Raw genomic sequence first — 25,772 nt, 5'->3', positions numbered from 1 at the left:
AGAGGAGAGATCGTTCGCAACTTTTAAATAATAATAATAATAATAATAATAATTTCTCTAGAGTATCGATAGCAGTACCGAGGACGTCGGAGCTTATAAATACTCCGGTATTTTCTAATATAGTACCGGTTCCCGTTTAAAACCGGGGTCCGGGGGGCATCCCTACTCTTAACACTGAGCCTCCTGCTTCTATAACTCCTGCTCTTAACACTGAGCCTCCTGCTTCTATAACTCCTCTAAACACTGAGCCTCCTGCTTCTATAACTCCTCTTAACACTGAGCCTCCTGCTTCTATAACTCCTCCTCTTAACACTGAGCCTCCTGCTTCTATAACTCCTCCTCTTAACACTGAGCCTCCTGCTTCTATAACTCCTGCTCTTAACACTGAGCCTCCTGCTTCTATAACTCCTGCTCTTAACACTGAGCCTCCTGCTTCTATAACTCCTCCTCTTAACACTGAGCCTCCTGCTTCTATAACTCCTCTTAACACAGAGCCTCCTGCTTCTATAACTCCTCCTCTTAACACTGAGCCTCCTGCTTCTATAACTCTTGCTCTTAACACTGAGCCTCCTGCTTCTATAACTCTTGCTCTTAACACTGAGCCTCCTGCTTCTATAACTCCTCTAAACACTGAGCCTCCTGCTTCTATAACTCCTCTTAACACTGAGCCTCCTGCTTCTATAACTCCTCCTCTTAACACTGAGCCTCCTGCTTCTATAACTCCTCCTCTTAACACTGAGCCTCCTGCTTCTATAACTCCTGCTCTTAACACTGAGCCTCCTGCTTCTATAACTCCTCCTCTTAACACTGAGCCTCCTGCTTCTATAACTCCTCTTAACACTGAGCCTCCTGCTTCTATAACTCCTCTTAACACTGAGCCTCCTGCTTCTATAACTCCTGCTCTTAACACTGAGCCTCCTGCTTCTATAACTCCTGCTCTTAACACTGAGCCTCCTGCTTCTATAACTCCTGCTCTTAACACTGAGCCTCCTGCTTCTATAACTCCTGCTCTTAACACTGAGCCTCCTGCTTCTATAACTCCTGCTCTTAACACTGAGCCTCCTGCTTCTATAACTCCTCTTAACACAGAGCCTCCTGCTTCTATAACTCCTCCTCTTAACACTGAGCCTCCTGCTTCTATAACTCCTCCTCTTAACACTGAGCCTCCTGCTTCTATAACTCCTCCTCTTAACACTGAGCCTCCTGCTTCTATAACTCCTCTTAACACAGAGCCTCCTGCTTCTATAACTCCTGCTCTTAACACTGAGCCTCCTGCTTCTATAACTCCTCTTAACACTGAGCCTCCTGCTTCTATAACTCCTCTTAACACAGAGCCTCCTGCTTCTATAACTCCTGCTCTTAACACTGAGCCTCCTGCTTCTATAACTCCTGCTCTTAACACCGAGCCTCCTGCTTCTATAACTCCTGCTCTTAACACCGAGCCTCCTGCTTCTATAACTCCTCTTAACACTGAGCCTCCTGCTTCTATAACTCCTGCTCTTAACACCGAGCCTCCTGCTTCTATAACTCCTGCTCTTAACACCGAGCCTCCTGCTTCTATAACTCCTGCTCTTAACACTGAGCCTCCTGCTTCTATAACTCCTCTTAACACTGAGCCTCCTGCTTCTATAACTCTTAACACAGAGCCTCCTGCTTCTATAACTCCTGCTCTTAACACTGAGCCTCCTGCTTCTATAACTCCTGCTCTTAACACCGAGCCTCCTGCTTCTATAACTCCTCCTTTTAACACTGAGCCTCATGCTTCTATAACTCCTCCTCTTAACACTGAGCCTCCTGCTTCTATAACTCCTCCTCTTAACACTGAGCCTCCTGCTTCTATAACTCCTCCTCTTAACACTGAGCCTCCTGCTTCTATAACTCCTCCTCTTAACACTGAGCCTCCTGCTTCTATAACTCCTCCTCTTAACACTGAGCCTCCTGCTTCTATAACTCCTGCTCTTAACACAGAGCCTCCTGCTTCTATAACTCCTCCTCTTAACACTGAGCCTCCTGCTTCTATAACTCCTCTTAACACAGAGCCTCCTGCTTCTATAACTCCTCCTCTTAACACTGAGCCTCCTGCTTCTATAACTCCTGCTCTTAACACTGAGCCTCCTGCTTCTATAACTCCTCTTAACACAGAGCCTCCTGCTTCTATAACTCCTGCTCTTAACACTGAGCCTCCTGCTTCTATAACTCCTGATCTTAACACTGAGCCTCCTGCTTCTATAACTCCTCTAAACACTGAGCCTCCTGCTTCTATAACTCCTCTTAACACTGAGCCTCCTGCTTCTATAACTCCTCTTAACACTGAGCCTCCTGCTTCTATAACTCCTGATCTTAACACTGAGCCTCCCGCTTCTATAACTCCTCTTAACACTGAGCCTCCTGCTTCTATAACTCCTGATCTTAACACTGAGCCTCCTGCTTCTATAACTCCTCTTAACACAGAGCCTCCTGCTTCTATAACTCCTCTTAACACTGAGCCTCCTGCTTCTATAACTCCTCTTAACACTGAGCCTCCTGCTTCTATAACTCCTGCTCTTAACACTGAGCCTCCTGCTTCTATAACTCCTGCTCTTAACACTGAGCCTCATGCTTCTATAACTCCTCTTAACACAGAGCCTCCTGCTTCTATAACTCCTTAACACTGAGCCTCCTGCTTCTATAACTCCTCTTAACACCGAGCCTCCTGCTTCTATAACTCCTGCTCTTAACACAGAGCCTCCTGCTTCTATAACTCCTCTTAACACTGAGCCTCCTGCTTCTATAACTCCTGCTCTTAACACTGAGCCTCCTGCTTCTATAACTCCTGCTCTTAACACTGAGCCTCCTGCTTCTATAACTCCTCTTAACACAGAGCCTCCTGCTTCTATAACTCCTGCTCTTAACACTGAGCCTCCTGCTTCTATAACTCCTGCTCTTAACACTGAGCCTCCTGCTTCTATAACTCCTCTTAACACTGAGCCTCCTGCTTCTAGAACTCTTGCTCTTAACACTGAGCCTCCTGCTTCTATAACTCCTCTTAACACTGAGCCTCCTGCTTCTATAACTCCTGCTCTTAACACAGAGCCTCCTGCTTCTATAACTCCTGCTCTTAACACAGAGCCTCCTGCTTCTATAACTCCTCCTCTTAACACTGAACCTCCTGCTTCTATAACTCCTCCTCTTAACACTGAGCCTCCTGCTTCTATAACTCCTCCTCTTAACACTGAGCCTCCTGCTTCTATAACTCCTGCTCTTAACACTGAGCCTCCTGCTTCTATAACTCCTGCTCTTAACACTGAGCCTCCTGCTTCTATAACTCCTCTTAACACAGAGCCTCCTGCTTCTATAACTCCTCCTCTTAACACTGAGCCTCCTGCTTCTATAACTCCTCCTCTTAACACTGAGCCTCCTGCTTCTATAACTCCTCTTAACACAGAGCCTCCTGCTTCTATAACTCCTGCTCTTAACACTGAGCCTCCTGCTTCTATAACTCCTCTTAACACTGAGCCTCCTGCTTCTATAACTCCTCTTAACACTGAGCCTCCTGCTTCTATAACTTCTGCTCTTAACACTGAGCCTCCTGCTTCTATAACTCCTCTTAACACTGAGCCTCCTGCTTCTATAACTCCTCTTAACACTGAGCCTCCTGCTTCTATAACTCCTCTAAACACTGAGCCTCCTGCTTCTATAACTCCTGCTCTTAACACTGAGCCTCCTGCTTCTATAACTCCTGATCTTAACACTGAGCCTCCTGCTTCTATAACTCCTGCTCTTAACACTGAGCCTCCTGCTTCTATAACTCCTCCTCTTAACACTGAGCCTCCTGCTTCTATAACTCCTCCTCTTAACACAGAGCCTCCTGTTTCTATAACTCCTCTTAACACTGAGCCTCCTGCTTCTATAACTCCTCCTCTTAACACAGAGCCTCCTGCTTCTATAACTCCTCCTCTTAACACAGAGCCTCCTGCTTCTATAACTCCTCTTAACACTGAGCCTCCTGCTTCTATAACTCCTGCTCTTAACACTGAGCCTCCTGCTTCTATAACTCCTGCTCTTAACACAGAGCCTCCTGCTTCTATAACTCTTCTTAACACTGAGCCTCCTGCTTCTATAACTCCTGTTCTTAACACTGAGCCTCCTGCTTCTATAACTCCTGCTCTTAACACTGAGCCTCCTGCTTCTATAACTCCTCTTAACACTGAGCCTCCTGCTTCTATAACTCCTGCTCTTAACACTGAGCCTCCTGCTTCTATAACTCCTGCTCTTAACACTGAGCCTCCTGCTTCTATAACTCCTGCTCTTAACACTGAGCCTCCTGCTTCTATAACTCCTCTTAACACAGAGCCTCCTGCTTCTATAACTCCTGCTCTTAACACTGAGCCTCCTGCTTCTATAACTCCTCTTAACACTGAGCCTCCTGCTTCTATAACTCCTGCTCTTAACACTGAGCCTCCTGCTTCTATAACTCCTCTTAACACAGAGCCTCCTGCTTCTATAACTCCTGCTCTTAACACTGAGCCTCCTGCTTCTATAACTCCTGCTCTTAACACTGAGCCTCCTGCTTCTATAACTCCTCCTCTTAACACTGAGCCTCCTGCTTCTATAACTCCTCCTCTTAACACTGAGCCTCCTGCTTCTATAACTCCTCCTCTTAACACTGAGCCTCCTGCTTCTATAACTCCTCCTCTTAACACAGAGCCTCCTGCTTCTATAACTCCTCCTCTTAACACTGAGCCTCCTGCTTCTATAACTCCTGCTCTTAACACTGAGCCTTCTTCTATAACTCCTCCTCTTAACACTGAGCCTCCTGCTTCTATAACTCCTCTTAACACTGAGCCTCCTGCTTCTATAACTCCTCTTAACACTGAGCCTCCTGCTTCTATAACTCCTCTTAACACAGAGCCTCCTGCTTCTATAACTCCTCCTCTTAACACTGAGCCTCCTGCTTCTATAACTCCTGCTCTTAACACTGAGCCTCCTGCTTCTATAACTCCTCCTCTTAACACTGAGCCTCCTGCTTCTATAACTCCTGCTCTTAACACTGAGCCTCCTGCTTCTATAACTCCTGCTCTTAACACTGAGCCTCCTGCTTCTATAACTCCTGCTCTTAACACTGAGCCTCCTGCTTCTATAACTCCTCCTCTTAACACTGAGCCTCCTGCTTCTATAACTCCTGCTCTTAACACAGAGCCTCCTGCTTCTATAACTCTTAACACTGAGCCTCCTGCTTCTATAACTCCTGCTCTTAACACCGAGCCTCCTGCTTCTATAACTCCTGCTCTTAACACTGAGCCTCCTGCTTCTATAACTCCTCTTAACACTGAGCCTCCTGCTTCTATAACTCCTCTTAACACCGAGCCTCCTGCTTCTATAACTCCTGCTCTTAACACTGAGCCTCCTGCTTCTATAACTCCTGCTCTTAACACAGAGCCTCCTGCTTCTATAACTCTTCTTAACACTGAGCCTCCTGCTTCTATAACTCCTGCTCTTAACACTGAGCCTCCTGCTTCTATAACTCCTGCTCTTAACACAGAGCCTCCTGCTTCTATAACTCTTCTTAACACTGAGCCTCCTGCTTCTATAACTCCTGCTCTTAACACAGAGCCTCCTGCTTCTATAACTCTTCTTAACACTGAGCCTCCTGCTTCTATAACTCCTGCTCTTAACACTGAGCCTCCTGCTTCTATAACTCCTGCTCTTAACACTGAGCCTCCTGCTTCTATAACTCCTCTTAACACTGAGCCTCCTGCTTCTATAACTCCTCTTAACACTGAGCCTCCTGCTTCTATAACTCCTCTTAACACTGAGCCTCCTGCTTCTATAACTCCTGCTCTTAACACTGAGCCTCCTGCTTCTATAACTCCTGCTCTTAACACAGAGCCTCCTGCTTCTATAACTCCTGCTCTTAACACTGAGCCTCCTGCTTCTATAACTCCTGCTCTTAACACTGAGCCTCCTGCTTCTATAACTCCTCCTCTTAACACTGAGCCTCCTGCTTCTATAACTCCTGCTCTTAACACTGAGCCTCCTGCTTCTATAACTCCTGCTCTTAACACTGAGCCTCCTGCTTCTATAACTCCTGCTCTTAACACTGAGCCTCCTGCTTCTATAACTCCTCCTCTTAACACTGAGCCTCCTGCTTCTATAACTCCTGCTCTTAACACAGAGCCTCCTGCTTCTATAACTCTTAACACTGAGCTTCCTGCTTCTATAACTCCTGCTCTTAACACCGAGCCTCCTGCTTCTATAACTCCTGCTCTTAACACTGAGCCTCCTGCTTCTATAACTCCTCTTAACACTGAGCCTCCTGCTTCTATAACTCCTCTTAACACCGAGCCTCCTGCTTCTATAACTCCTGCTCTTAACACTGAGCCTCCTGCTTCTATAACTCCTGCTCTTAACACAGAGCCTCCTGCTTCTATAACTCTTCTTAACACTGAGCCTCCTGCTTCTATAACTCCTGCTCTTAACACTGAGCCTCCTGCTTCTATAACTCCTGCTCTTAACACAGAGCCTCCTGCTTCTATAACTCTTCTTAACACTGAGCCTCCTGCTTCTATAACTCCTGCTCTTAACACTGAGCCTCCTGCTTCTATAACTCCTGCTCTTAACACTGAGCCTCCTGCTTCTATAACTCCTCCTCTTAACACTGAGCCTCCTGCTTCTATAACTCCTGCTCTTAACACAGAGCCTCCTGCTTCTATAACTCTTAACACTGAGCCTCCTGCTTCTATAACTCCTGCTCTTAACACCGAGCCTCCTGCTTCTATAACTCCTGCTCTTAACACTGAGCCTCCTGCTTCTATAACTCCTCTTAACACTGAGCCTCCTGCTTCTATAACTCCTCTTAACACCGAGCATCCTGCTTCTATAACTCCTGCTCTTAACACTGAGCCTCCTGCTTCTATAACTCCTGCTCTTAACACAGAGCCTCCTGCTTCTATAACTCTTCTTAACACTGAGCCTCCTGCTTCTATAACTCCTGCTCTTAACACTGAGCCTCCTGCTTCTATAACTCCTGCTCTTAACACAGAGCCTCCTGCTTCTATAACTCTTCTTAACACTGAGCCTCCTGCTTCTATAACTCCTGCTCTTAACACAGAGCCTCCTGCTTCTATAACTCTTCTTAACACTGAGCCTCCTGCTTCTATAACTCCTGCTCTTAACACTGAGCCTCCTGCTTCTATAACTCCTGCTCTTAACACTGAGCCTCCTGCTTCTATAACTCCTCTTAACACTGAGCCTCCTGCTTCTATAACTCCTCTTAACACTGAGCCTCCTGCTTCTATAACTCCTCTTAACACTGAGCCTCCTGCTTCTATAACTCCTGCTCTTAACACAGAGCCTCCTGCTTCTATAACTCCTGCTCTTAACACTGAGCCTCCTGCTTCTATAACTCCTGCTCTTAACACTGAGCCTCCTGCTTCTATAACTCCTGCTCTTAACACTGAGCCTCCTGCTTCTATAACTCCTCTTAACACTGAGCCTCCTGCTTCTATAACTCCTGCTCTTAACACTGAGCCTCCTGCTTCTATAACTCCTCTTAACACAGAGCATCCTGCTTCTATAACTCCTGCTCTTAACACTGAGCCTCCTGCTTCTATAACTCCTCTTAACACTGAGCCTCCTGCTTCTATAACTCCTCTTAACACTGAGCCTCCTGCTTCTATAACTCCTGCTCTTAACACTGAGCCTCCTGCTTCTATAACTCCTGCTCTTAACACTGAGCCTCCTGCTTCTATAACTCCTCTTAACACTGAGCCTCCTGCTTCTATAACTCCTGCTCTTAACACTGAGCCTCCTACTTCTATAACTCCTCTTAACACTGAGCCTCCTGCTTCTATAACTCCTGCTCTTAACACTGAGCCTCCTGCTTCTATAACTCTTAACACTGAGCCTCCTGCTTCTATAACTCCTGCTCTTAACACTGAGCCTCCTGCTTCTATAACTCCTCTTAACACTGAGCCTCCTGCTTCTATAACTCCTCCTCTTAACACTGAGCCTCCTGCTTCTATAACTCCTGCTCTTAACACTGAGCCTCCTGCTTCTATAACTCCTCTTAACACTGAGCCTCCTGCTTCTATAACTCCTCCTCTTAACACTGAGCCTCCTGCTTCTATAACTCCTCCTCTTAACACTGAGCCTCCTGCTTCTATAACTCCTCCTCTTAACACTGAGCCTCCTGCTTCTATAACTCCTCTAAACACTGAGCCTCCTGCTTCTATAACTCCTCCTCTTAACACTGAGCCTCCTGCTTCTATAACTCCTCTTAACACTGAGCCTCCTGCTTCTATAACTCCTTAACACTGAGCCTCCTGCTTCTATAACTCCTCTTAACACTGAGCCTCCTGCTTCTATAACTCCTCTTAACACTGAGCCTCCTGCTTCTATAACTCCTGCTCTTAACACTGAGCCTCCTGCTTCTATAACTCCTCTTAACACTGAGCCTCCTGCTTCTATAACTCCTGCTCTTAACACTGAGCCTCCTGCTTCTATAACTCCTCTTAACACTGAGCCTCCTGCTTCTATAACTCCTCCTCTTAACACTGAGCCTCCTGCTTCTATAACTCCTCTTAACACTGAGCCTCCTGCTTCTATAACTCCTCTTAACACAGAGCATCCTGCTTCTATAACTCCTGCTCTTAACACTGAGCCTCCTGCTTCTATAACTCCTCTTAACACTGAGCCTCCTGCTTCTATAACTCCTGCTCTTAACACTGAGCCTCCTGCTTCTATAACTCCTGCTCTTAACACTGAGCCTCCTGCTTCTATAACTCCTCTTAACACTGAGCCTCCTGCTTCTATAACTCCTCTTAACACTGAGCCTCCTGCTTCTATAACTCCTGCTCTTAACACTGAGCCTCCTGCTTCTATAACTCCTCTTAACACTGAGCCTCCTGCTTCTATAACTCCTGCTCTTAACACTGAGCCTCCTGCTTCTATAACTCCTCTTAACACTGAGCCTCCTGCTTCTATAACTCCTGCTCTTAACACTGAGCCTCCTGCTTCTATAACTCTTAACACTGAGCCTCCTGCTTCTATAACTCCTGCTCTTAACACTGAGCCTCCTGCTTCTATAACTCCTCTTAACACTGAGCCTCCTGCTTCTATAACTCCTCCTCTTAACACTGAGCCTCCTGCTTCTATAACTCCTGCTCTTAACACTGAGCCTCCTGCTTCTATAACTCCTCTTAACACTGAGCCTCCTGCTTCTATAACTCCTCCTCTTAACACTGAGCCTCCTGCTTCTATAACTCCTCCTCTTAACACTGAGCCTCCTGCTTCTATAACTCCTCCTCTTAACACTGAGCCTCCTGCTTCTATAACTCCTCTAAACACTGAGCCTCCTGCTTCTATAACTCCTCCTCTTAACACTGAGCCTCCTGCTTCTATAACTCCTCTTAACACTGAGCCTCCTGCTTCTATAACTCCTTAACACTGAGCCTCCTGCTTCTATAACTCTTAACACTTTCAGTGCCAACCGCGTGATAAGACGTGTTATCAGCCCAATGCCTGAATGCCCACCACGACAATTATAGTTTATCGTTTTAAATTTTTATTTACTGATCTGAATTCATATTTCATCAACCGAGTCTCCCGTTGGTAAACCAGCCCCATCAGCAGCTCAGAATGGAAAAAAGCGCCCCCCTATCGTCTATCCCTGAAAACTGCACGTCAGTCGCTTAGACTGACCTGGGATCAATGATATGTAGAGGCGGGGTCAGCTGGCTCTCTGAGCCGGCAAGCCGTCTGTTCAACATGAAAGTCATCGCGGGACGGGAAAATGTCTGGAACATATATTCACAGTAGCCAATCGATAGTAGACAGTAGTGATCGATTTTTGGAATGGCAATCAGGAATTGGAATGCTCTTTTTGGAGAACATCTGATCTGAGGTAAGGAATCTATTTTACCAGTCTTGGGATAATCAGAGTTGTATTCGCTGAGATATCAACGTGTCCCCTGTGTGTGTGTGTGTGATGTTGAGGAAATCAGATAATCGATTTTCAGCTCGCGGCCCCAGCGTGCATACGTACACATACTATCGATAATCTAGCGTTTATTTGAAAACTATTCATAAATAGGCCGAAAAATTACAACGTTTTTGTGTTGTGACGTCAGCGAGTACGCTGATACCGTTGTGAGTTACATAACAACAGTAGCTGACGGTATTTTCCTCACAAAGAAGGCGCGGGTTTTCCCAAACCAGAAACCTTGGGTGGACAGCACTATTAGAGCAGCCCTGAACTCTCGCACCACGGCTTATAACCTGGGCAGAGAGTCAGGAAATATGGAATAGTACAAGGCTTCAGTCTACACTCTGCGCAAGGCTGTTAAACTTGCTAAGAGGACATATGCTGAGCAACTGGAGACACAAATGGCACAAAACGACACAAGAGGCTTGTGGAGGGGACTGAAGACAATAACTGACTACAAAGTCAGCGCCCCCTCAATGGGGAGCGACGACGCCTCTCTCGCGGACAAACTCAACTCCTTCTACGCTCGGTTCGGTGTAGACAGTGTCGCCGCTAGCCCTCTGGCTAGTGACGTCACTGGCGCACCGGCTGTTGTGGAGGGGGGGGGGGGCGCTCTCTCGTTGTCGGAACACAGTGTGAGAAGAGCATTTATGCAGGTGAACACCAGGAAGGCTGCTGGCCCAGATGGTATAACAGGACGCATACTTAAGTCCTGTGCAAACCAGCTTGCCCCGGTGTTCACCGCCATATTTAATCAATCCCTGGCGGAGTCAGTGGTCCCTGCCTGCTTCAAGATGTCTACCATCATCCCTGTACCGAAGAAACCCTCCCCAACATGTCCAAATGACTACAGACCGGTGGCACTCACCTCTGTGGTCATGAAATGTTTCGAGAGGCTGGTCAAGGACCACATTTGTGCCTCCCTCCCCAGTGATATGGACCCTATGCAATTTGCATACAGGACAAACGGGTCCACTGACGACGCGGTCTCCCAGGTACTGCACAGCACTCTCTCCCACCTTGACCGTCAGAAGGGGGGCTATGTGAGACTGTTGTTCATTGACTACAGCTCAGCGTTCAACACCATAGTCCCCACCAGACTGGTGGACAAGCTGATCGAGCTAGGTCTGAGCTCCGCCCTGAGCGCCTGGGTACTGGACTTTCTGAGTGAAAGACCCCAGGCGATCAGGGTGGGGGGTCAGACCTCCAACACCATCACCCTGAGCATCGGGTCCCCCCAGGGCTGTGTTCTAAGCCCCCTGCTGTACTCACTCTACACACACGATTGTGTGGCCAAGTTCAGCTCCAACTCCATAGTGAAGTTCGCAGACGACACAGTGGTGGTGGGGCTGATCTCGGACAACGACGAGAAGGCCTACCGGGAGGAGGTTGAGGTACTGGAACGTTGGTGCCAGGACAACAGCCTGCTCCTGAACATTGGTAAAACCAAGGAGCTGATCGTGGATTATAGGAGAGGACAGCAGGAGAAACACACACCACTGATGATTAACGGGGCTACCGTGGACAGGGTGAGCAGCTTCAAGTACCTGGGGGTCCACATCTCAGAGGATCTGACATGGTCAACACACATAGACACAGTAGTAAAGAAAGCGAAGCAGCGCCTCTACCACCTGAGACAGTTAAGGAAGTTCAGAGTATCGGGGAAGATACTCCAGTCCTTCTACTCAGGAGCTGTAGAGAGCATCTTGACCGGAAACATCACTGCCTGGTATGGAAACAGCACGGCACAGGACAAGAAGGCCCTACAGAGAGTGGTGCGCTCAGCCGAGCGTACCACGGGTATTGCGCTACCTACCCTGCAGGTTCTATACAACAAGAGGTGCAAATCCAGAGCCTGCAGAATAATGAAAGACCCCCACCACCCCAATAACAGCCTGTTCCAGCTGCTGAGGTCAGGCAGACTCCTGCGAACCCCAGCTACTAGGACGGAGAGGCTTAGGCTCAGCTTCTTCCCCCAGGCCATCAGAGCCTTGAACAATGAACATTGAGAGCCACAGAAACTGAACTATCCACACACAAGCACACACACGACACGCACTCTGAGCACGCTCACACACTAGCAGCCACTTTAACACTCATGCCGCACACACGCACACTTATGGCCAAGAGGAAAGGCCACTTTAAATTAGTATAACAACAAGAACAGTGTATTGCACTACTAAAGCTACCTAGCATGTCCTATATGCTCTGTAAATACTATGTACAGATACCGAGATGTCACACCATGTTACCTGTTTATTGCACTGTTGTTTTTTATTGGATTCTATTATATGCTGTACCACTGTATTTTTATTGGATTCTATGTTGTACCACTGTATTGCACATCGTCGCGGGCAAGACCACCCGCATTTCATTGTATACTTGTATGCCGTGACAATTAAAACTCTTGACTTGACTTGACTTCTAGAATATTCCGTTTATCATGGAATCTTTTTATTTTCCCTGAAAACGAGGGCTTTTCAAAATGCTATAAAACGAGAATGAACCGATAAAAACACAATCCGCTTCAACAATGTTGACTGGAAAACGAGTCATTGATAAGCCATAGATTAGGCGTTTTTAACGCTAACATTGAAGTGGATGGTGGGCATTCAAGCAGTAATTCAAGATTAAGCTTGGGCTCTGAAAGTGTTAACACTGAGCCTCCTGCTTCTATAACTCCTACATCATCCTGCTCAAGAAGATGCATAATATTTGTGCTTAATTCCTAAGATACAGTTTGTTACTTAATTTGGATCTTTTTTGAAAGACATTATCTAACACCAGTAACAATTGCACAATTTTTTATATATATATATATATATATATATATATATATATATATACTTCGCATAGAGAGAACCCTGACACCTGTATTTGAACAACAAAGTTATAAACTCATGAAGAATCAAACTTTCCAGTAATGTGACATCACTGCTCTGTGTTATTTATGTGTTCCAGGCCAGGAAGGAGCTGCTGGACACAGAGCTGGATCTGTTACAGAAGATGCAGGCTGGAGAGGACACGGCACAGCTGAAGATGAAATACACCCAGCTGCAGATCGAGGTACCAACTTTATCTGACGTTACGGTGCTCCGACCCACCTTTTTATTGATCTGCGAGTTTCCTCCATCAGGTCTTCATTGAACCTGTCTAGTGAGGGAGTTCTACACCATGTTCTCACATCGATCCTCATATCAACCCAACGGCTCAGAACACGACATGCTTTAGATATTTTTTTATGACAAACTTCAAGGCTTACAGGTTTTTTTCTCATAAATGAGACTATAAAGTTCTGTTGGGTTTGTTTTCATATCAAAGCTTCAGATTGACCCACCCGGCGGGCTAGTCACATAGCGGCCACTTGGGGGCACTCACGCTCCTGTCATTGAATAATCTGTTTCCAGTCACCAACGACATTGAGGTGCAGTTTTCACTGCTATAATCTGTGTGGAGGAAGTTGCACCTGTGCACCCCTCGCATGCGAGCATTCAACCTTTAGTTGTTTATAGTTGTTTTAGATGTGGGAATGGTTACACTCTCATGACATATTTTCATTATATTAGATTAAAATGTATTGTCATCATACAGCACAGGTACAGTACAAGGAAAATAAGTTTGGCATCCAACCAGAGTGCAAATGTATCAGTAAAGTGCAATAGTAATGTACAGGTGATTAAACTGGGTATAGAATATATAAGTTAGTACTACTGAAGAATAGTGCTACTGAAGAATAGTGCTAATCGGATGTATGTAACAGAGTTGTAGTATTAATATGTTCAGTGATACAGGTATAAAGACATAGGTATATGCAGGCGTATAAGTAGGTATAGAAGGTATATGACAGATATTTACCCTCTTGTACTTTTTACCCTTTCCCCAGGCGGCTAAGCGGGGTATCCTAGTACCAGGGCGTGGTCGGGGGATCCATACCCGGGGGCGTGGCTCCCTCAGGGCGCGCGGGCGTGGCTCCAGGGGGCGGGGCAGAGGGATGTCGCTGCATGCTGTGGTGGACCATCGACCCAGAGCCCTGGAGATCTCTGGCTTCACCGATGCCGACAGAGTGGATCTGCTGCCACACTTCGCTGTGAGTCAGCTTCATGCAGATAATAACTTCATACGGCCTTGCAATAGAAACGCTGTTTACAATAATAATACACTTTATTTCTATAGCGCCTATCATACAAGAATTGTAGCTCAAATAGCTTCACAGCAGTAAAAAAAAAAAAAGACAAAATGAGCACAAAATTGGCAGATCCAAGAGAAATGCATAGTGCAGACATAGAATTAGGCATAACATCTGCATAAAATGAGCATGAAATAGACGGCAGCAAAATACAGTCGAGATAAGGCATAGAACATTAATCACATCGTTTTTCATATTAGGATCTAACATATTAACACATTGACCGCCGGGAATTAGCCACTCTAGTCCTGCCACGCTTTAAAAGATAGGAGTGTATCACCTTGTTTGTAGAGCTATAACTAAATTATTACTATATTATAGCTATGGATACAATACTTTGGCCCATTTGACATCACATATCTATCGTTCAATATGTGAAAAAGATTTCTTTTTTCATCCATACGTTCCCGTGTTATACCGCGGTGAATAATTCCCGAAATGCTGACTTATAGCCATATACGTCAATTCCACTATAGACGTTGCCGTTTCTTGCCTGTACACGCTATTATTCCTAAATCAAATCTATATAATAGGTATTATGTTCCATCATGAATGCATGAAAGGGGGGGGGGGGTCGTTTCTGATTATTTGATTATCAGTAACGGCATTCGTATTGAACACTAAAAATGCTTATCAGCCCGATCGGTATAAAAGCATTTAAGGATCAAGCAAAAATTGACATCAGATAGTCCTTACCTGTGATCGGGAGTATTCCAAAAATAATATTCCAATTGTTTTATAGCCATCTGGTACATCCAATGTCCATTTGGTCCACTGCATAATCCACCACAACATATGGATCGGGGATATTTGACGCGCTTCAATGAAACAGGGAGAATCGTTCGCCTCGCCCGACGAGGAAAAATGAAACCGGAGACATTTGGCCGTTCCACAGGCCAAGATACAAGGTTACAAAGGGTGCTTGATACCGCCGTCTAGCTGGATGCGGCCGATATTGCACTTTGGCGACCTCAGACTCATTCCCTATGGTAACACGAAGGTCCCTGGATGAATAATGAATAAAAATATCGAATAAAAGGAAAAACGATCAAATAACGAGTATACTCGTTGGCATTCAACGATTGGTGCCCAATAACGAGTAAACTCGTTGTTGGCGGGGAATGTGTTAATAATATGCCTTTGTTTACCGTTTGATTGTCACTGATCAAATACAATAGATACAATAGAACTGATACAATAGAGGCATGCATTAAAGCGTTCCGTCTCCAGACGGATTTCAGTCTTTTTTTATTTTTTTTTTCCGTCAATTTTATTTGGAGTCTGACGGAATTGGCTACCTGGTATAATATGATTTGTAGATGCGTAGGGCATTTTGACCATTCTAACCAATCAAACGTGAGCTTGACGCACACACACTGCTCACAGTGCCCTCCCCCCTCACAGACCTGTCTTGTCACAGACCCGTATCATTTGCACCGAAGATAGCAAGCGTGCAGGTCCTCTTTTAACACCACTGAAGCATTAAACAATGGCCCAGTAAACTATTCACTTTAGTTTACTACACGAGGCGTTCTCTAAGGTTATCTAGCTGGCTAGCTGATAGCTCATAACATAATTGAAATTAGTTTTTGAAGCTGTGGCTAACGTTAGCTAGCTACTGATCTTCGGGTGGCTAACGTTAGCTACCTAGCAACTGTAGCTTGCTAATACGGGCTGTCCTGGCTGGCTAACTTTTATTTCGCAATGGAGTGGAGCTAACTAACTGTACAAATTGATGTGATTGGCTGAGACTGTATTTTGTACGGTTGGCTGCCTGGCTGTTGTGGATTTGGGTAGCCAGCTAGCAGCTAACATCAACTCAATGTCAACACTATGTTGACACTCTGAGCGAGTTTGCAGACAGCAATGTAACAAACAATATGGTCCGTGCGGAACCATTATCCCCAACACATAGTTATTAGCTAACGTCAGCATAATAACGATAATGGGAGGAGTAAGCCGGCCACTAAAAAGAAAACACACGCAGTGTTCTCAGACGAAAAGGATGAGCGGCACCACCCCAACAAAAGAAAGTTTTGAGAGGAATGGAAGTTTGAAGATAGCAGTGTTTCAAGAGACTGGCTAGGCTACAGTATGATGCGGGGGCTGTAGACGGTGGTGAGTTGTTAACTTGTTCCGTGTTCCGCAACTATGTCAAAAAGAAAAACAGAAACGACACATTTGTCATTGTCGTGTTACTTCACAGTACAAATATGCGAGTCCTCTGCTGTGGTTGTGAGTATCCTTTATTAGCTTAACTCCGTAGCAACATCACACAGGTGTATCTGTAGACGGTCTCCTCCCCACTGTATATTCCCTCCCCACCGTATGTTTCTTTTTTCTCCCACCCACCCTAATGTACAGTCTCCTCCCCATCATAATGTATATAATCTCTGTTAGGATCTATGGGTAACAGTACTGTATATTTGCATATCGTATATGTCACAAATGTAACATTACTATATACTGTCCTGTAGTATGTCATGTATGTCCCTATGCCATAAATGTTGTGTATGTCATAAATGTCACTATGCATTGAAAATGGGGGACCCTGATGTAAACAAGACAAACGTCTTTCTCTGGTCTGCATCCCCTTAACAATTGTGTGTATTGAGCCGTACTGTATTGTACCCATTCTGCAATCTGTTAAATATTGATTGATTGTTATAACAGATTGCAGAATGGGTACAATACAGTACAGCTCAGTATACAATTGTTAAGTGGTTGCAGACCAGAGAAAGACTTTCCTCTTGTTTACATCAGGGTCCCCCATTTTCAATTCATCATAACATATATGACATACTTGACATACAGATAGATAATACTGCTACATCTATACATTTATGACTTACCAGATTTACAAATACAGTATTGTTTGTGATACAATAAGAGCCTAAAAAAGAGTGTATATACATTTGACGAAGAAACTGTACATTGGAGGAGGTTGGGTAGGTTGGGTGGAGGGGGGGGGGACTGTACATTGGAGGTGGTTGGGGGGGGGGAAGGGTTGGGTAGGCGGGGTGGGGTGGGGGGGTAACTGTACATTGGATTATCGGCGAAACCAAAACAAGTAGGCTCCCTTAAAACACCAACGCTATTAAAAAGAAATGCAGTGGAGGTTAAAATAAGAATATGACTTGGCCTGAAAAAAAGTTCACTCAGGAGATTTTTTTTTGCTTTAATCCCTGTATAGAGGCCTTGCAATAGAAACACAGTTTTCAATAGAGTCCTTGCAATACGAACACCGTTACAATTGAGGCCTTGCACGGAATGTTTATGTAATTATTTTGGCTTCCTACATGGCTACCTGTAACATGGCAGCCATTGTTTTGCACATGGCAATGGAAGAGACGACTGCTATGTGCAAAACAACGGTTGCTACCTGTTACTGTGAGAAATACATAAACTAATTTTATAACTGCACAGAAATTAGGCGTTTTCTTTCTGAAGTGGTTGATGATGGTTACAGATAGAAAGAACTACACAAACATTCCATGCTAGGTCTCCATTGACCTCTATCGGTCTCTATTGACCTGAAACATGAAATGACAAGTGATTGTAGTAGCATCCTATTGCAATGATACATTAATAATAATTATGTGTTACTCAATAGTTTATACTTTTGTGAAGTGGATGAATTTGTTGTGAAGTGAAAAATAATTTGTCTCCCCTTTTCTTGCAGCAATTCGGTGATATTGAAGACTGCCATATGGACGAGCGCATTCCAAGTGCCGTGATCACGTACAGAACCAGAGCAGAAGCTGAGCAAGTGGGTTATCTGACACACACACACATAAGGGCTGCTCGATTAAGGCAAAAATCATAACCATGATTATTTTGATTGATATTAAAATCACGATTATTAAACTTGATTACTCACTGATTTGAGAACATCATATGATGACGACTGAATTAGTTTGATTTTTCTTCTCGACCAAAGGCTGCCTTTCTGTCATCTTCTACAAGTCTCAAAATAACTGCATACTTGCCGTGGCTCCTCCTACCTCTCAACACCAGCTGAAACTACTGTTTGGGCTTGAAGGAGGAGGGGCAGAGCACACCACTGTGAAGGAAGGGTGCGCTGCATTTAAAACGCAAGACAAAATGAGAGCAACATGACATGCGGCACACTTTCTTTTAATCTTGATTATATTGTTTTTATCGTGGGAAGATGATCATAATTGAAACTAGATTAATCACCCAGCCATAAAACACACGCACACCTTTACGTCAAATTTTTCTGCATTTCTGTTTCTTTCTCTATTATTCTCACAATTTCCCTTTGCCCCTCCCCTTTGGTTGTGTGTGTGTGCGTGCCCCTCCCCTTTGGTTGTGTGTGTGTGCGTGCCCCTCCCCCCAGGCTGCGGTGCACGGGGTCAGGCTGAATCTTCAGCCTCTGCGTCTCTCCTGGTACAAGCCTGCTGTCACCCTCCGCACTGTGGACGCAGATGACGTAGAACCGGACGATGACGAGGTCAGTCGGGATCGGTCCTTCATACACGCCTAACTGGGCCTTAAAAGAATAGGGATAGGGGCCTTTAAAGGGATTTATTGTCCTATTTATTACCAGCAGAACCCCCTCCGTAGAAATGGAAAGGCTTGAATGCAATGTTGAGAGAATTGGATTCGTAGCCATGTTGACTTGTGCTAGCGTTGCTAAGAGAATAGAATAACAAAGAATACCGCTTAACTCATTGGACGCCACTCACGCCAGAGGTCGCTGTGTGCCGTGTGCCAGTGCTTTAACACTGTGGCGTCTGGAGCCCCGTGGCGATTTAGGCCTCAGAGGACAGAGGATTGTAAACAAACCGATGTACTTTCTAAGAGCTTTATATATCATTTATAGTATTGCTATCTGTCCATTCTCATTGTCACTTGAGTGCATAAACCGTGCCTTCATAATGGCTTAAAGAAAATAAAAATCCATCGGTTGGTTGTCATTTTATAGCGTCGTGAATATAAGGTATATTGCGCTTTGCGTCTAGGCTTTTCTGCAGGAGGCTGCAAAAAAGGCTAAACGTTGGCGCCGTTATATCAAACGCCATTTCTGCTGTATATATACGAATGAAATAAAACAAACTGCGTAGCATCCGGACTATTACAGAGCATCTATGGATGGAATGGGGGCGGCGGGGAACGCCGATCAGTATTATTGATTAGCAATAGAGTGTGCGTTCCGGTAGCAAATGTCAGTAGTCTATCACGTTAGGTTATAAAACAATGTCCAATCCAGCTGTAATTTGGGGTAATATTATCCTACCGTCAGGCCATGTGATCGCCGGCAGCAAGCTGATCCAAGATGGAGGGGCTTCGTTTGGAATCAAGGATCTATGATCCGCCCACAGGACTGTAAAAGCATTATTATTATTTTTAAATCCCATCAATGATACTGCAGTGGAGCGATGGCGGATCTGGCCGGTACTGCATGTTTCGAAAATCAAATATGTGGAAAGATCCTGCTAGTGGATCGGGTACCTAATAAGCGTTATAAATATGGAATAAAACAATAACAACTTGCCACGAGTATATACGTGGCTCTGGTCCACAACGCATGGAATCGAAACACGTATATACTCGTGTCTGGTCCTTAAAGTGTTAATGAATGGGGATACATGCCGGTGTTTGCAGGGCTAAAACTATATTAAATATCATAGCTATAGGTATAAAACGATTGCCCATTTGACATTGAGTATCTATCGTTCAATTTGTGAAAATTAAATAATTTTTTCATCCATACATTCCCGTTTTATAACGTGGTGAATATGAGTATAGTTTTAGAGTAATTCTGTGTAATCCCAGGAAACACCGCTTTGCAGCGTTTAGTGCATTTCACTAGAAACCGTGCCATTCCTCGCCTGGATCAACAATCAATCTGAAATCAACGCTATATTATCGGTATTATGTTTCATCATGCATGCATGTGGGGGTGGGGGGTTTCTATGCTTCGATCGTCACCAACGGCATACGTTGTGGAGTAACTTTACAGTAACACTTTCGGATCACAATGAAGGCATGCTCGGATCAACGCAAGATTGATACCATATAGCCCTTACCTTGACTAGGATGTACTGCAAAAAGAATATCCCAATTATCTGATCGCCATACCAAGTATTCATGTCGATCGTGTTGCCAACATAATCCACCAAAGAACATGAATCGGCGGTGCTTGATTCTCCCCAATCCATGCGTTATAAACGTTACTCCTGCCCGACTAGGAAAACCCGGACCGGACTTTTTAGATCGACGGACAGACCAAGCTAGAGAGTTTCCAAGGATGTGCAATACTCTCCGCAAGGCGTTAGCCGGCAGTATTTGCGATCTCGGACCCATTCCCAATGATAACATCAGGCTCCCTCGATTAATGGAAATAGCGACTAAAAGAAATAACGACCAAAACCACACTTTTCTCGGGTTTGGCCCTCAAGCGATGGCGAGTTAACCCGACTTATCTCGGGTCTGGCGTCCAATGTGTTAAGGAATAGCCAGAATTAATAATAATAACAATGGGATGGATGACGGGGAGGACTAGAGGTCGTAGGTCTTCGTGAACAGGTGGGTTTTCAGGGCTGTCTTGAAGGAGTTCAAGAGGATCTCAGCCAGGAGAGAACCCTGGCAGAGTTCTGTACATACTGCAGCCTGTCCAGGGTGTTGCTATCCTGGACAGGGTGTTGCTAGGTAACCAGACAGGACTCCATTACAGTAGTCAAGGAGCCTGTCCAGGGTGTTGCTGGGTAACCAGCTGGACTCCATTACAGTAGTCAAGGCTGGAGGTGATGAAGGCATGGATGAGGGTCTCTGCCACTAGGGATGGTAGGAGATGAGATTCATTAGATTAGATTCAAATGTATTATCATCATAATGCACAGTACAATACAATGAAAAGAAGTGCAAATGTAACAGTAAAGTTGAGTCTCTGAAGTCTGTTGGAGCGGTTTGTTGACTTCCTACCATCTCTAACTCACGTTCATAACGTCAGTTTCAGGAAGATTCGCTGAGCGACGACGCGCAGCTGCAGGACGACGACGAGGAGGAAGACGACAATGAGCCTCGCTCCTGGCGCAGATGAAGATCGGTCCGAGAGCCCCGCCCGGGTCGTACGTGTTCTGGAAGACTGACGCAGCTGTTTTTTTTGCTTTACAAACATTTTGACTGGCGGTTTTAAAACGACTAGGTGCATTTCACTTTGGCTAGACTTTAGACTTAACAGTTCATACTTTTGTTTTCTGTCGTTTTTTTTTTAATTTTTTTTGCAGAAATATGTACTGGCAAAGGTACCAATTGTTTAATTCGGTTTAATGTGTATACCAATTTCAACAATTGATTGATTTTTTTAATGCTCTTAAAAAAACTGTAGAGATAGTTGAATAACTCTTTAAGATATTATGTTTTTGTTCACGACTTTTGAACAAATTATTTGGTCACATGACATATTTGGTCCAATTTATGATACAGACATGAACTGTACTCTTTGTGGAAGAATTCCCACAAGATGAGGAAACCTGTGTTGTTGTAAAGTTACTAAGTGGAAGAGTAGATGACTAGTAAACGGACCTCTGAATAGTCGCTCATGTGTAAATAGATGATGTCTGGGTTTTAATGATTTGTATGACGGCTTTGCTTCTCAATTCTTGGCTTTACTTTGAATTGTAAAAAAGAAAAATAAAGAATTTGAAATGGTCTGGAAAAAAACAACTGCTGCAAGAAAAGAAAAAAAGCATTGGAAAAAAATTGCAGCAATGAAAAGAAAAGAAACAATGCAAAAAAAAAAGGCAAATGAAAAAAGAAATAAAGACCATTTCAAAAAAACTAAAAAAAAATCACTTTTCAAGGAAAGAGCAATATTCCAAATGCAATTCCATATTCCATTACACTCATTATCACCGGTAAATGAAGGTAATACTCTGTATCGCTTCCTTTTTACCAAGGTAAGTAAAGTGGATTTCAAATTCATTCACATTTCTCTCTTAACACTTTGAGTGCCACGGACGAGAAATCTGTTATTTTTTTATTAGCGATTTGAAATCTAGCCTCACGTTAGTGCTGCAAACTCTCTCTGAGCTCAATTGGATAAAATACCGCCCCCTATCGTCTCTCCCTGTGGTACTGCACCCCTTTGGAATGGATTGAATGAAACGCATGGGGGGGAAAAATCCTGCTTCCTCATTTTACTTCTCAGACAAGTCACCCGAGACGATCGGATTCATTGCCGAGCCCCAGAACAGCGTGGAATACATATTTCCAGTACCTAGCGTTTGGAATGGCGATCAGAAATTGGAATAATCTTTTTGGAGAACATCTGATCTGAGGTAAGGAATCTATTTTACCAGTCTTAGGATAATCAGAGCTTTTTTCACAGATATCAATGTGTGCCCTGTGTGTGCTGATCAGGAAATGAGATAATCGATTTTTCAGCTTGCTTCTATAGCGTGCATAAGTACACTATCGATAATCTAGCGTTTATTTGAAAACGATTCATAAATAGGCAGACAAAATTTGTTTTTTGTATATTCCAGTAAAGGGCGTTTATCACAGAATCTTTATATTTTCCTGAAACTTTCAAAAAACTAGTTTTTCAAAATGGTATAAAACGGAAATGAACCGATTATTATAAAAAAAAAAAAAATCCGTTTCGACAATATTGACTGCAAACAAGTCATTGATAAGCGATGGCCAGAAATACACAGCCATAATTTAAGATGTAGTTTATGCGTTCGCAAATATGAGTGCGCTATCATTGAAGTGGGTGGTGGCACTCAAGCGCTAAATCGTGCGCCCCCTGCTGGCACTCAAGTGTTAAGATAGATTGTACGCACAGACTCTCAGATTTGTGTCTTTCTGTTGCGGTCTAGATCAGGGGTTCAGGTTTCAGGCCGCGACCCCCGAAATAACGTGTCAGAGAGCCGCAACCCCCACTATTGTAGGAGGTAAAAAAAAATCTATTTTAATTTTAATAAAAAAAATTATAAATGGAAATGTATGGTTGAAACATGCAAACGTTCAAACGCACACACACTAATAAGCATTGGAGGCTTTTAACCAGGGCCGTACTGGGGAAATCATTCAGGCCAGGAAATATAGTGCGAAATATAGCCCAAGTCAGGCCACTTTTTAAGCGGGGGGTCTGGGGGTTCCAAAGACTTCATTTCCTGCATTCTGGTGCAGTTTTTTTTTTTATTTGTACCCTTTAAATGCCAGTGTTTGTGATGGCATCACAAATTATTGTTAAAAAACAGGCTAGTATATGTATGATTAGCAACAACACTGATTTTGATGGATTTTCAGTTTTTTTGTAATGTCAGATTGAAAGAATTCAATCTTTTATTCAACTTCAGCCCTGATCATAAACACCACATATTCATTTTATAATTCTAACCCTTTAAATGCCAGTGTATATATCAAATGCAAAGTAGATTTTTCTGGGGGGGATTATTACAGGCTAGCATGTGTCAATGATTGGCAACAACACTGATTTTGATGGATTTTTTGTTTTTTGTAAGGGTCCCACCTCCACCAATCACATGCGGCTCCCTTTGTGTGTGTGTGTGTGAGCAAGTAACCTCGTTCCCAGCTTTATCCCAGCTTTATCTCTTTTATACCATTGATTTGTGTTATTATTCTAATTTGTGACCTGTCCTGTTTAAATGTTGAGCGATTTGCAGTGTCTAATTTCCCACAGGATAATAAAAGTATTTCTATTCTATTCTATAAAGCCTGGTAAAGCACTACGGCCGAAAGTGGGAATCGGGTAGGAAGTCCCGCCCCTGAAATCACTACAGGTGCTCGTGAAAATGCACTCCCCCCAGAAACAACCTCGTTATCGCCTCCCTCGTACGAGCGTCTGCTTGTTGTTTGTTTCCCTGGGGACTATAAACAGATCAGCGGGTGCCCGGAAAGCATGTAGCCGGTATTTCTGTATTTCCGATTAACACTTTAGGAGACATAGCTTTACCAGCCTAGTGAGCGAGAGAGAGAGATAGTTCTCCAACTTGTGTGAGTTGCAGTGATCTCCTGGTTGTTCCACACCTAGGTTATCTAACTATTGCACTGCTGCAACTAGAAACACTGGCCTGGCCTGCTTCTAAGTTCAGTGGCCTGACTGCATTAAAAAATAAATCTATTTTTTGGAAATCTTTTATTTATTTTTAATCATCTGGCGACCCCCCCCCCCCCCCCACTTTGGGAACCACTGGTCTAGATTGTCATGCTGCTAAAATGTAATTCTATAGAACCTATATATGAACCTGTAAGAAGACCATCATCCTGTACCGTTGGAGCTTGTGAAAATAATAGTTTGCTTGCGTTTCTTTTGTCTGCAGCAGCTGGCCCTCAACAGGACCTTCCAGCAGTTCTACTCCTGACCCAAGAGGCGTGCCCCCCTGTCTCCCTATCTCCGGCTGTCTCGTGTTGAACAGTGATGACCGGAATGTTCGACGTCCCGTGATGATCGGGAGGATGCGACCCTCTCTGCGTCGCCCCCCGTCTCCCTGTCTTCGCCTGTCTCCGAGTGATGACCAGAGTAGAACGTCCCGGGAGGATGCACCCCTGTGCCTCAACTAGAGCCGCTATCAGTTCTATCTTTAATCTTATAAAATGTTCAGTTGTTATCACTATCTGCTCTATATTTAATTTTTCAAAATGTTCAGTTGCTATCGCATGCACTCATCTGTGTTTCACTACACACATGGGTGCATGCTTACCAACTGTTCGCCTGTTTTTAATGCAACATGCAACACTAATATCATGACATCTAAGAAGGGAGATCCCCCCTTGAATTGGCCCTTCTAAGGTTTCTCTCCTCCACATTGCCTGTGGTGCATTTTTTCCTATTGTTAGGTTTTAGTGAGTTTTTCCTTACCTTCGCGTGGGGTATGTCTGGGAGTGTTGCATGCATGCATTTATTATTTATTTTGAGTTTATTATAATTTTTTGGCCCTTATGGTGTTCTTGTTTTTTCTTGACTTACTGTGTTTTTTCTTCTTGACTTGTTTAAAGAAGACGTGTCTCTGTTAAGCACTTTGAGTTGCACTCTATGTATGAAAGGTGCTATATAAATGAATATTATTATTATTGTTTAATGTTAATCATGATATATTTACTGTATATTGAACAAGTGTCAAAACTCAAACCTGTTCAGTCAAACATGCACATCTTTAATTTAGTCATGTTTGTACTTAAAATTAAAACTGATTTGAATTTTATCTTTTGTTCAGAGTAATTCTTCATTCTATCTTCTTAAATGCTGAACTAAAGTCGATGAACAGCATTCTTGCATCTTGCCGTCGTACATTTACTTTTAGTCATTTAGCTGCCGCTTTTATCCAAAGCGACTTACAAGTCAGCAGGAAGAGTACAACTCTGGCAGCTATATTGTTCATCAGTGTTGAACTTGAGTGCTACAGTATTGAGGTGCATAGTAGTATAGACATAATATTAGCATGGTAGGTACTACATTTACATTTGGTCATGAGCTGAGTAACAATGTTCATCAAAGTGTTGAGTGCTACAGTGTAGGTTAGTTTATTAAGACCAGTGCATGATGGTATTAACACTTTCTCTGCCACGCTTATGTACATCCTTATACCATCCTCTGCCAGCTCTATTTGTCTATGGAGAAGTTCCCCT

General features: G+C 44.0%; 1 protein-coding gene across 10 annotated transcripts in view; it reads left to right on the top strand.

Annotated features, from left to right (window-relative positions):
• The window catches only part of rbm26 (RNA binding motif protein 26), a 146,434-nt gene extending 121,126 nt beyond the window's left edge, over positions 1 to 25,308 (top strand). For 7 of the 10 annotated variants that reach the window (XM_084338260.1, XM_084338259.1, XM_084338258.1 and 4 more), the window contains 6 exons: positions 12,926 to 13,030; positions 13,848 to 14,051; positions 17,833 to 17,919; positions 18,511 to 18,624; positions 21,127 to 23,074; positions 24,467 to 25,308. In XM_084338260.1, the coding sequence (XP_084194386.1) occupies positions 12,926 to 13,030; positions 13,848 to 14,051; positions 17,833 to 17,919; positions 18,511 to 18,624; positions 21,127 to 21,216 (600 nt within the window). In that variant the 3' untranslated portion in view covers positions 21,217 to 23,074; positions 24,467 to 25,308. Of the gene's footprint in view, positions 1 to 12,925; positions 13,031 to 13,847; positions 14,052 to 17,832; positions 17,920 to 18,510; positions 18,625 to 21,126; positions 23,188 to 24,466 lie in introns of those variants that run through there. The other 3 variants (XM_084338257.1, XM_084338254.1, XM_084338253.1) reach the window with 3 other exon arrangements.
• The last annotated feature ends 464 nt before the right edge of the window (positions 25,309 to 25,772 follow it).

The sequence above is a fragment of the Notolepis coatsorum genome, assembly GCF_963971535.1.
Source record: "Notolepis coatsorum genome assembly, chromosome: 2".
NCBI lineage: Eukaryota > Metazoa > Chordata > Actinopteri > Aulopiformes > Paralepididae > Notolepis > Notolepis coatsorum.
Note: the sequence above shows the minus strand (reverse complement) of the source record. Positions and strands in the feature narration are given on the sequence as shown.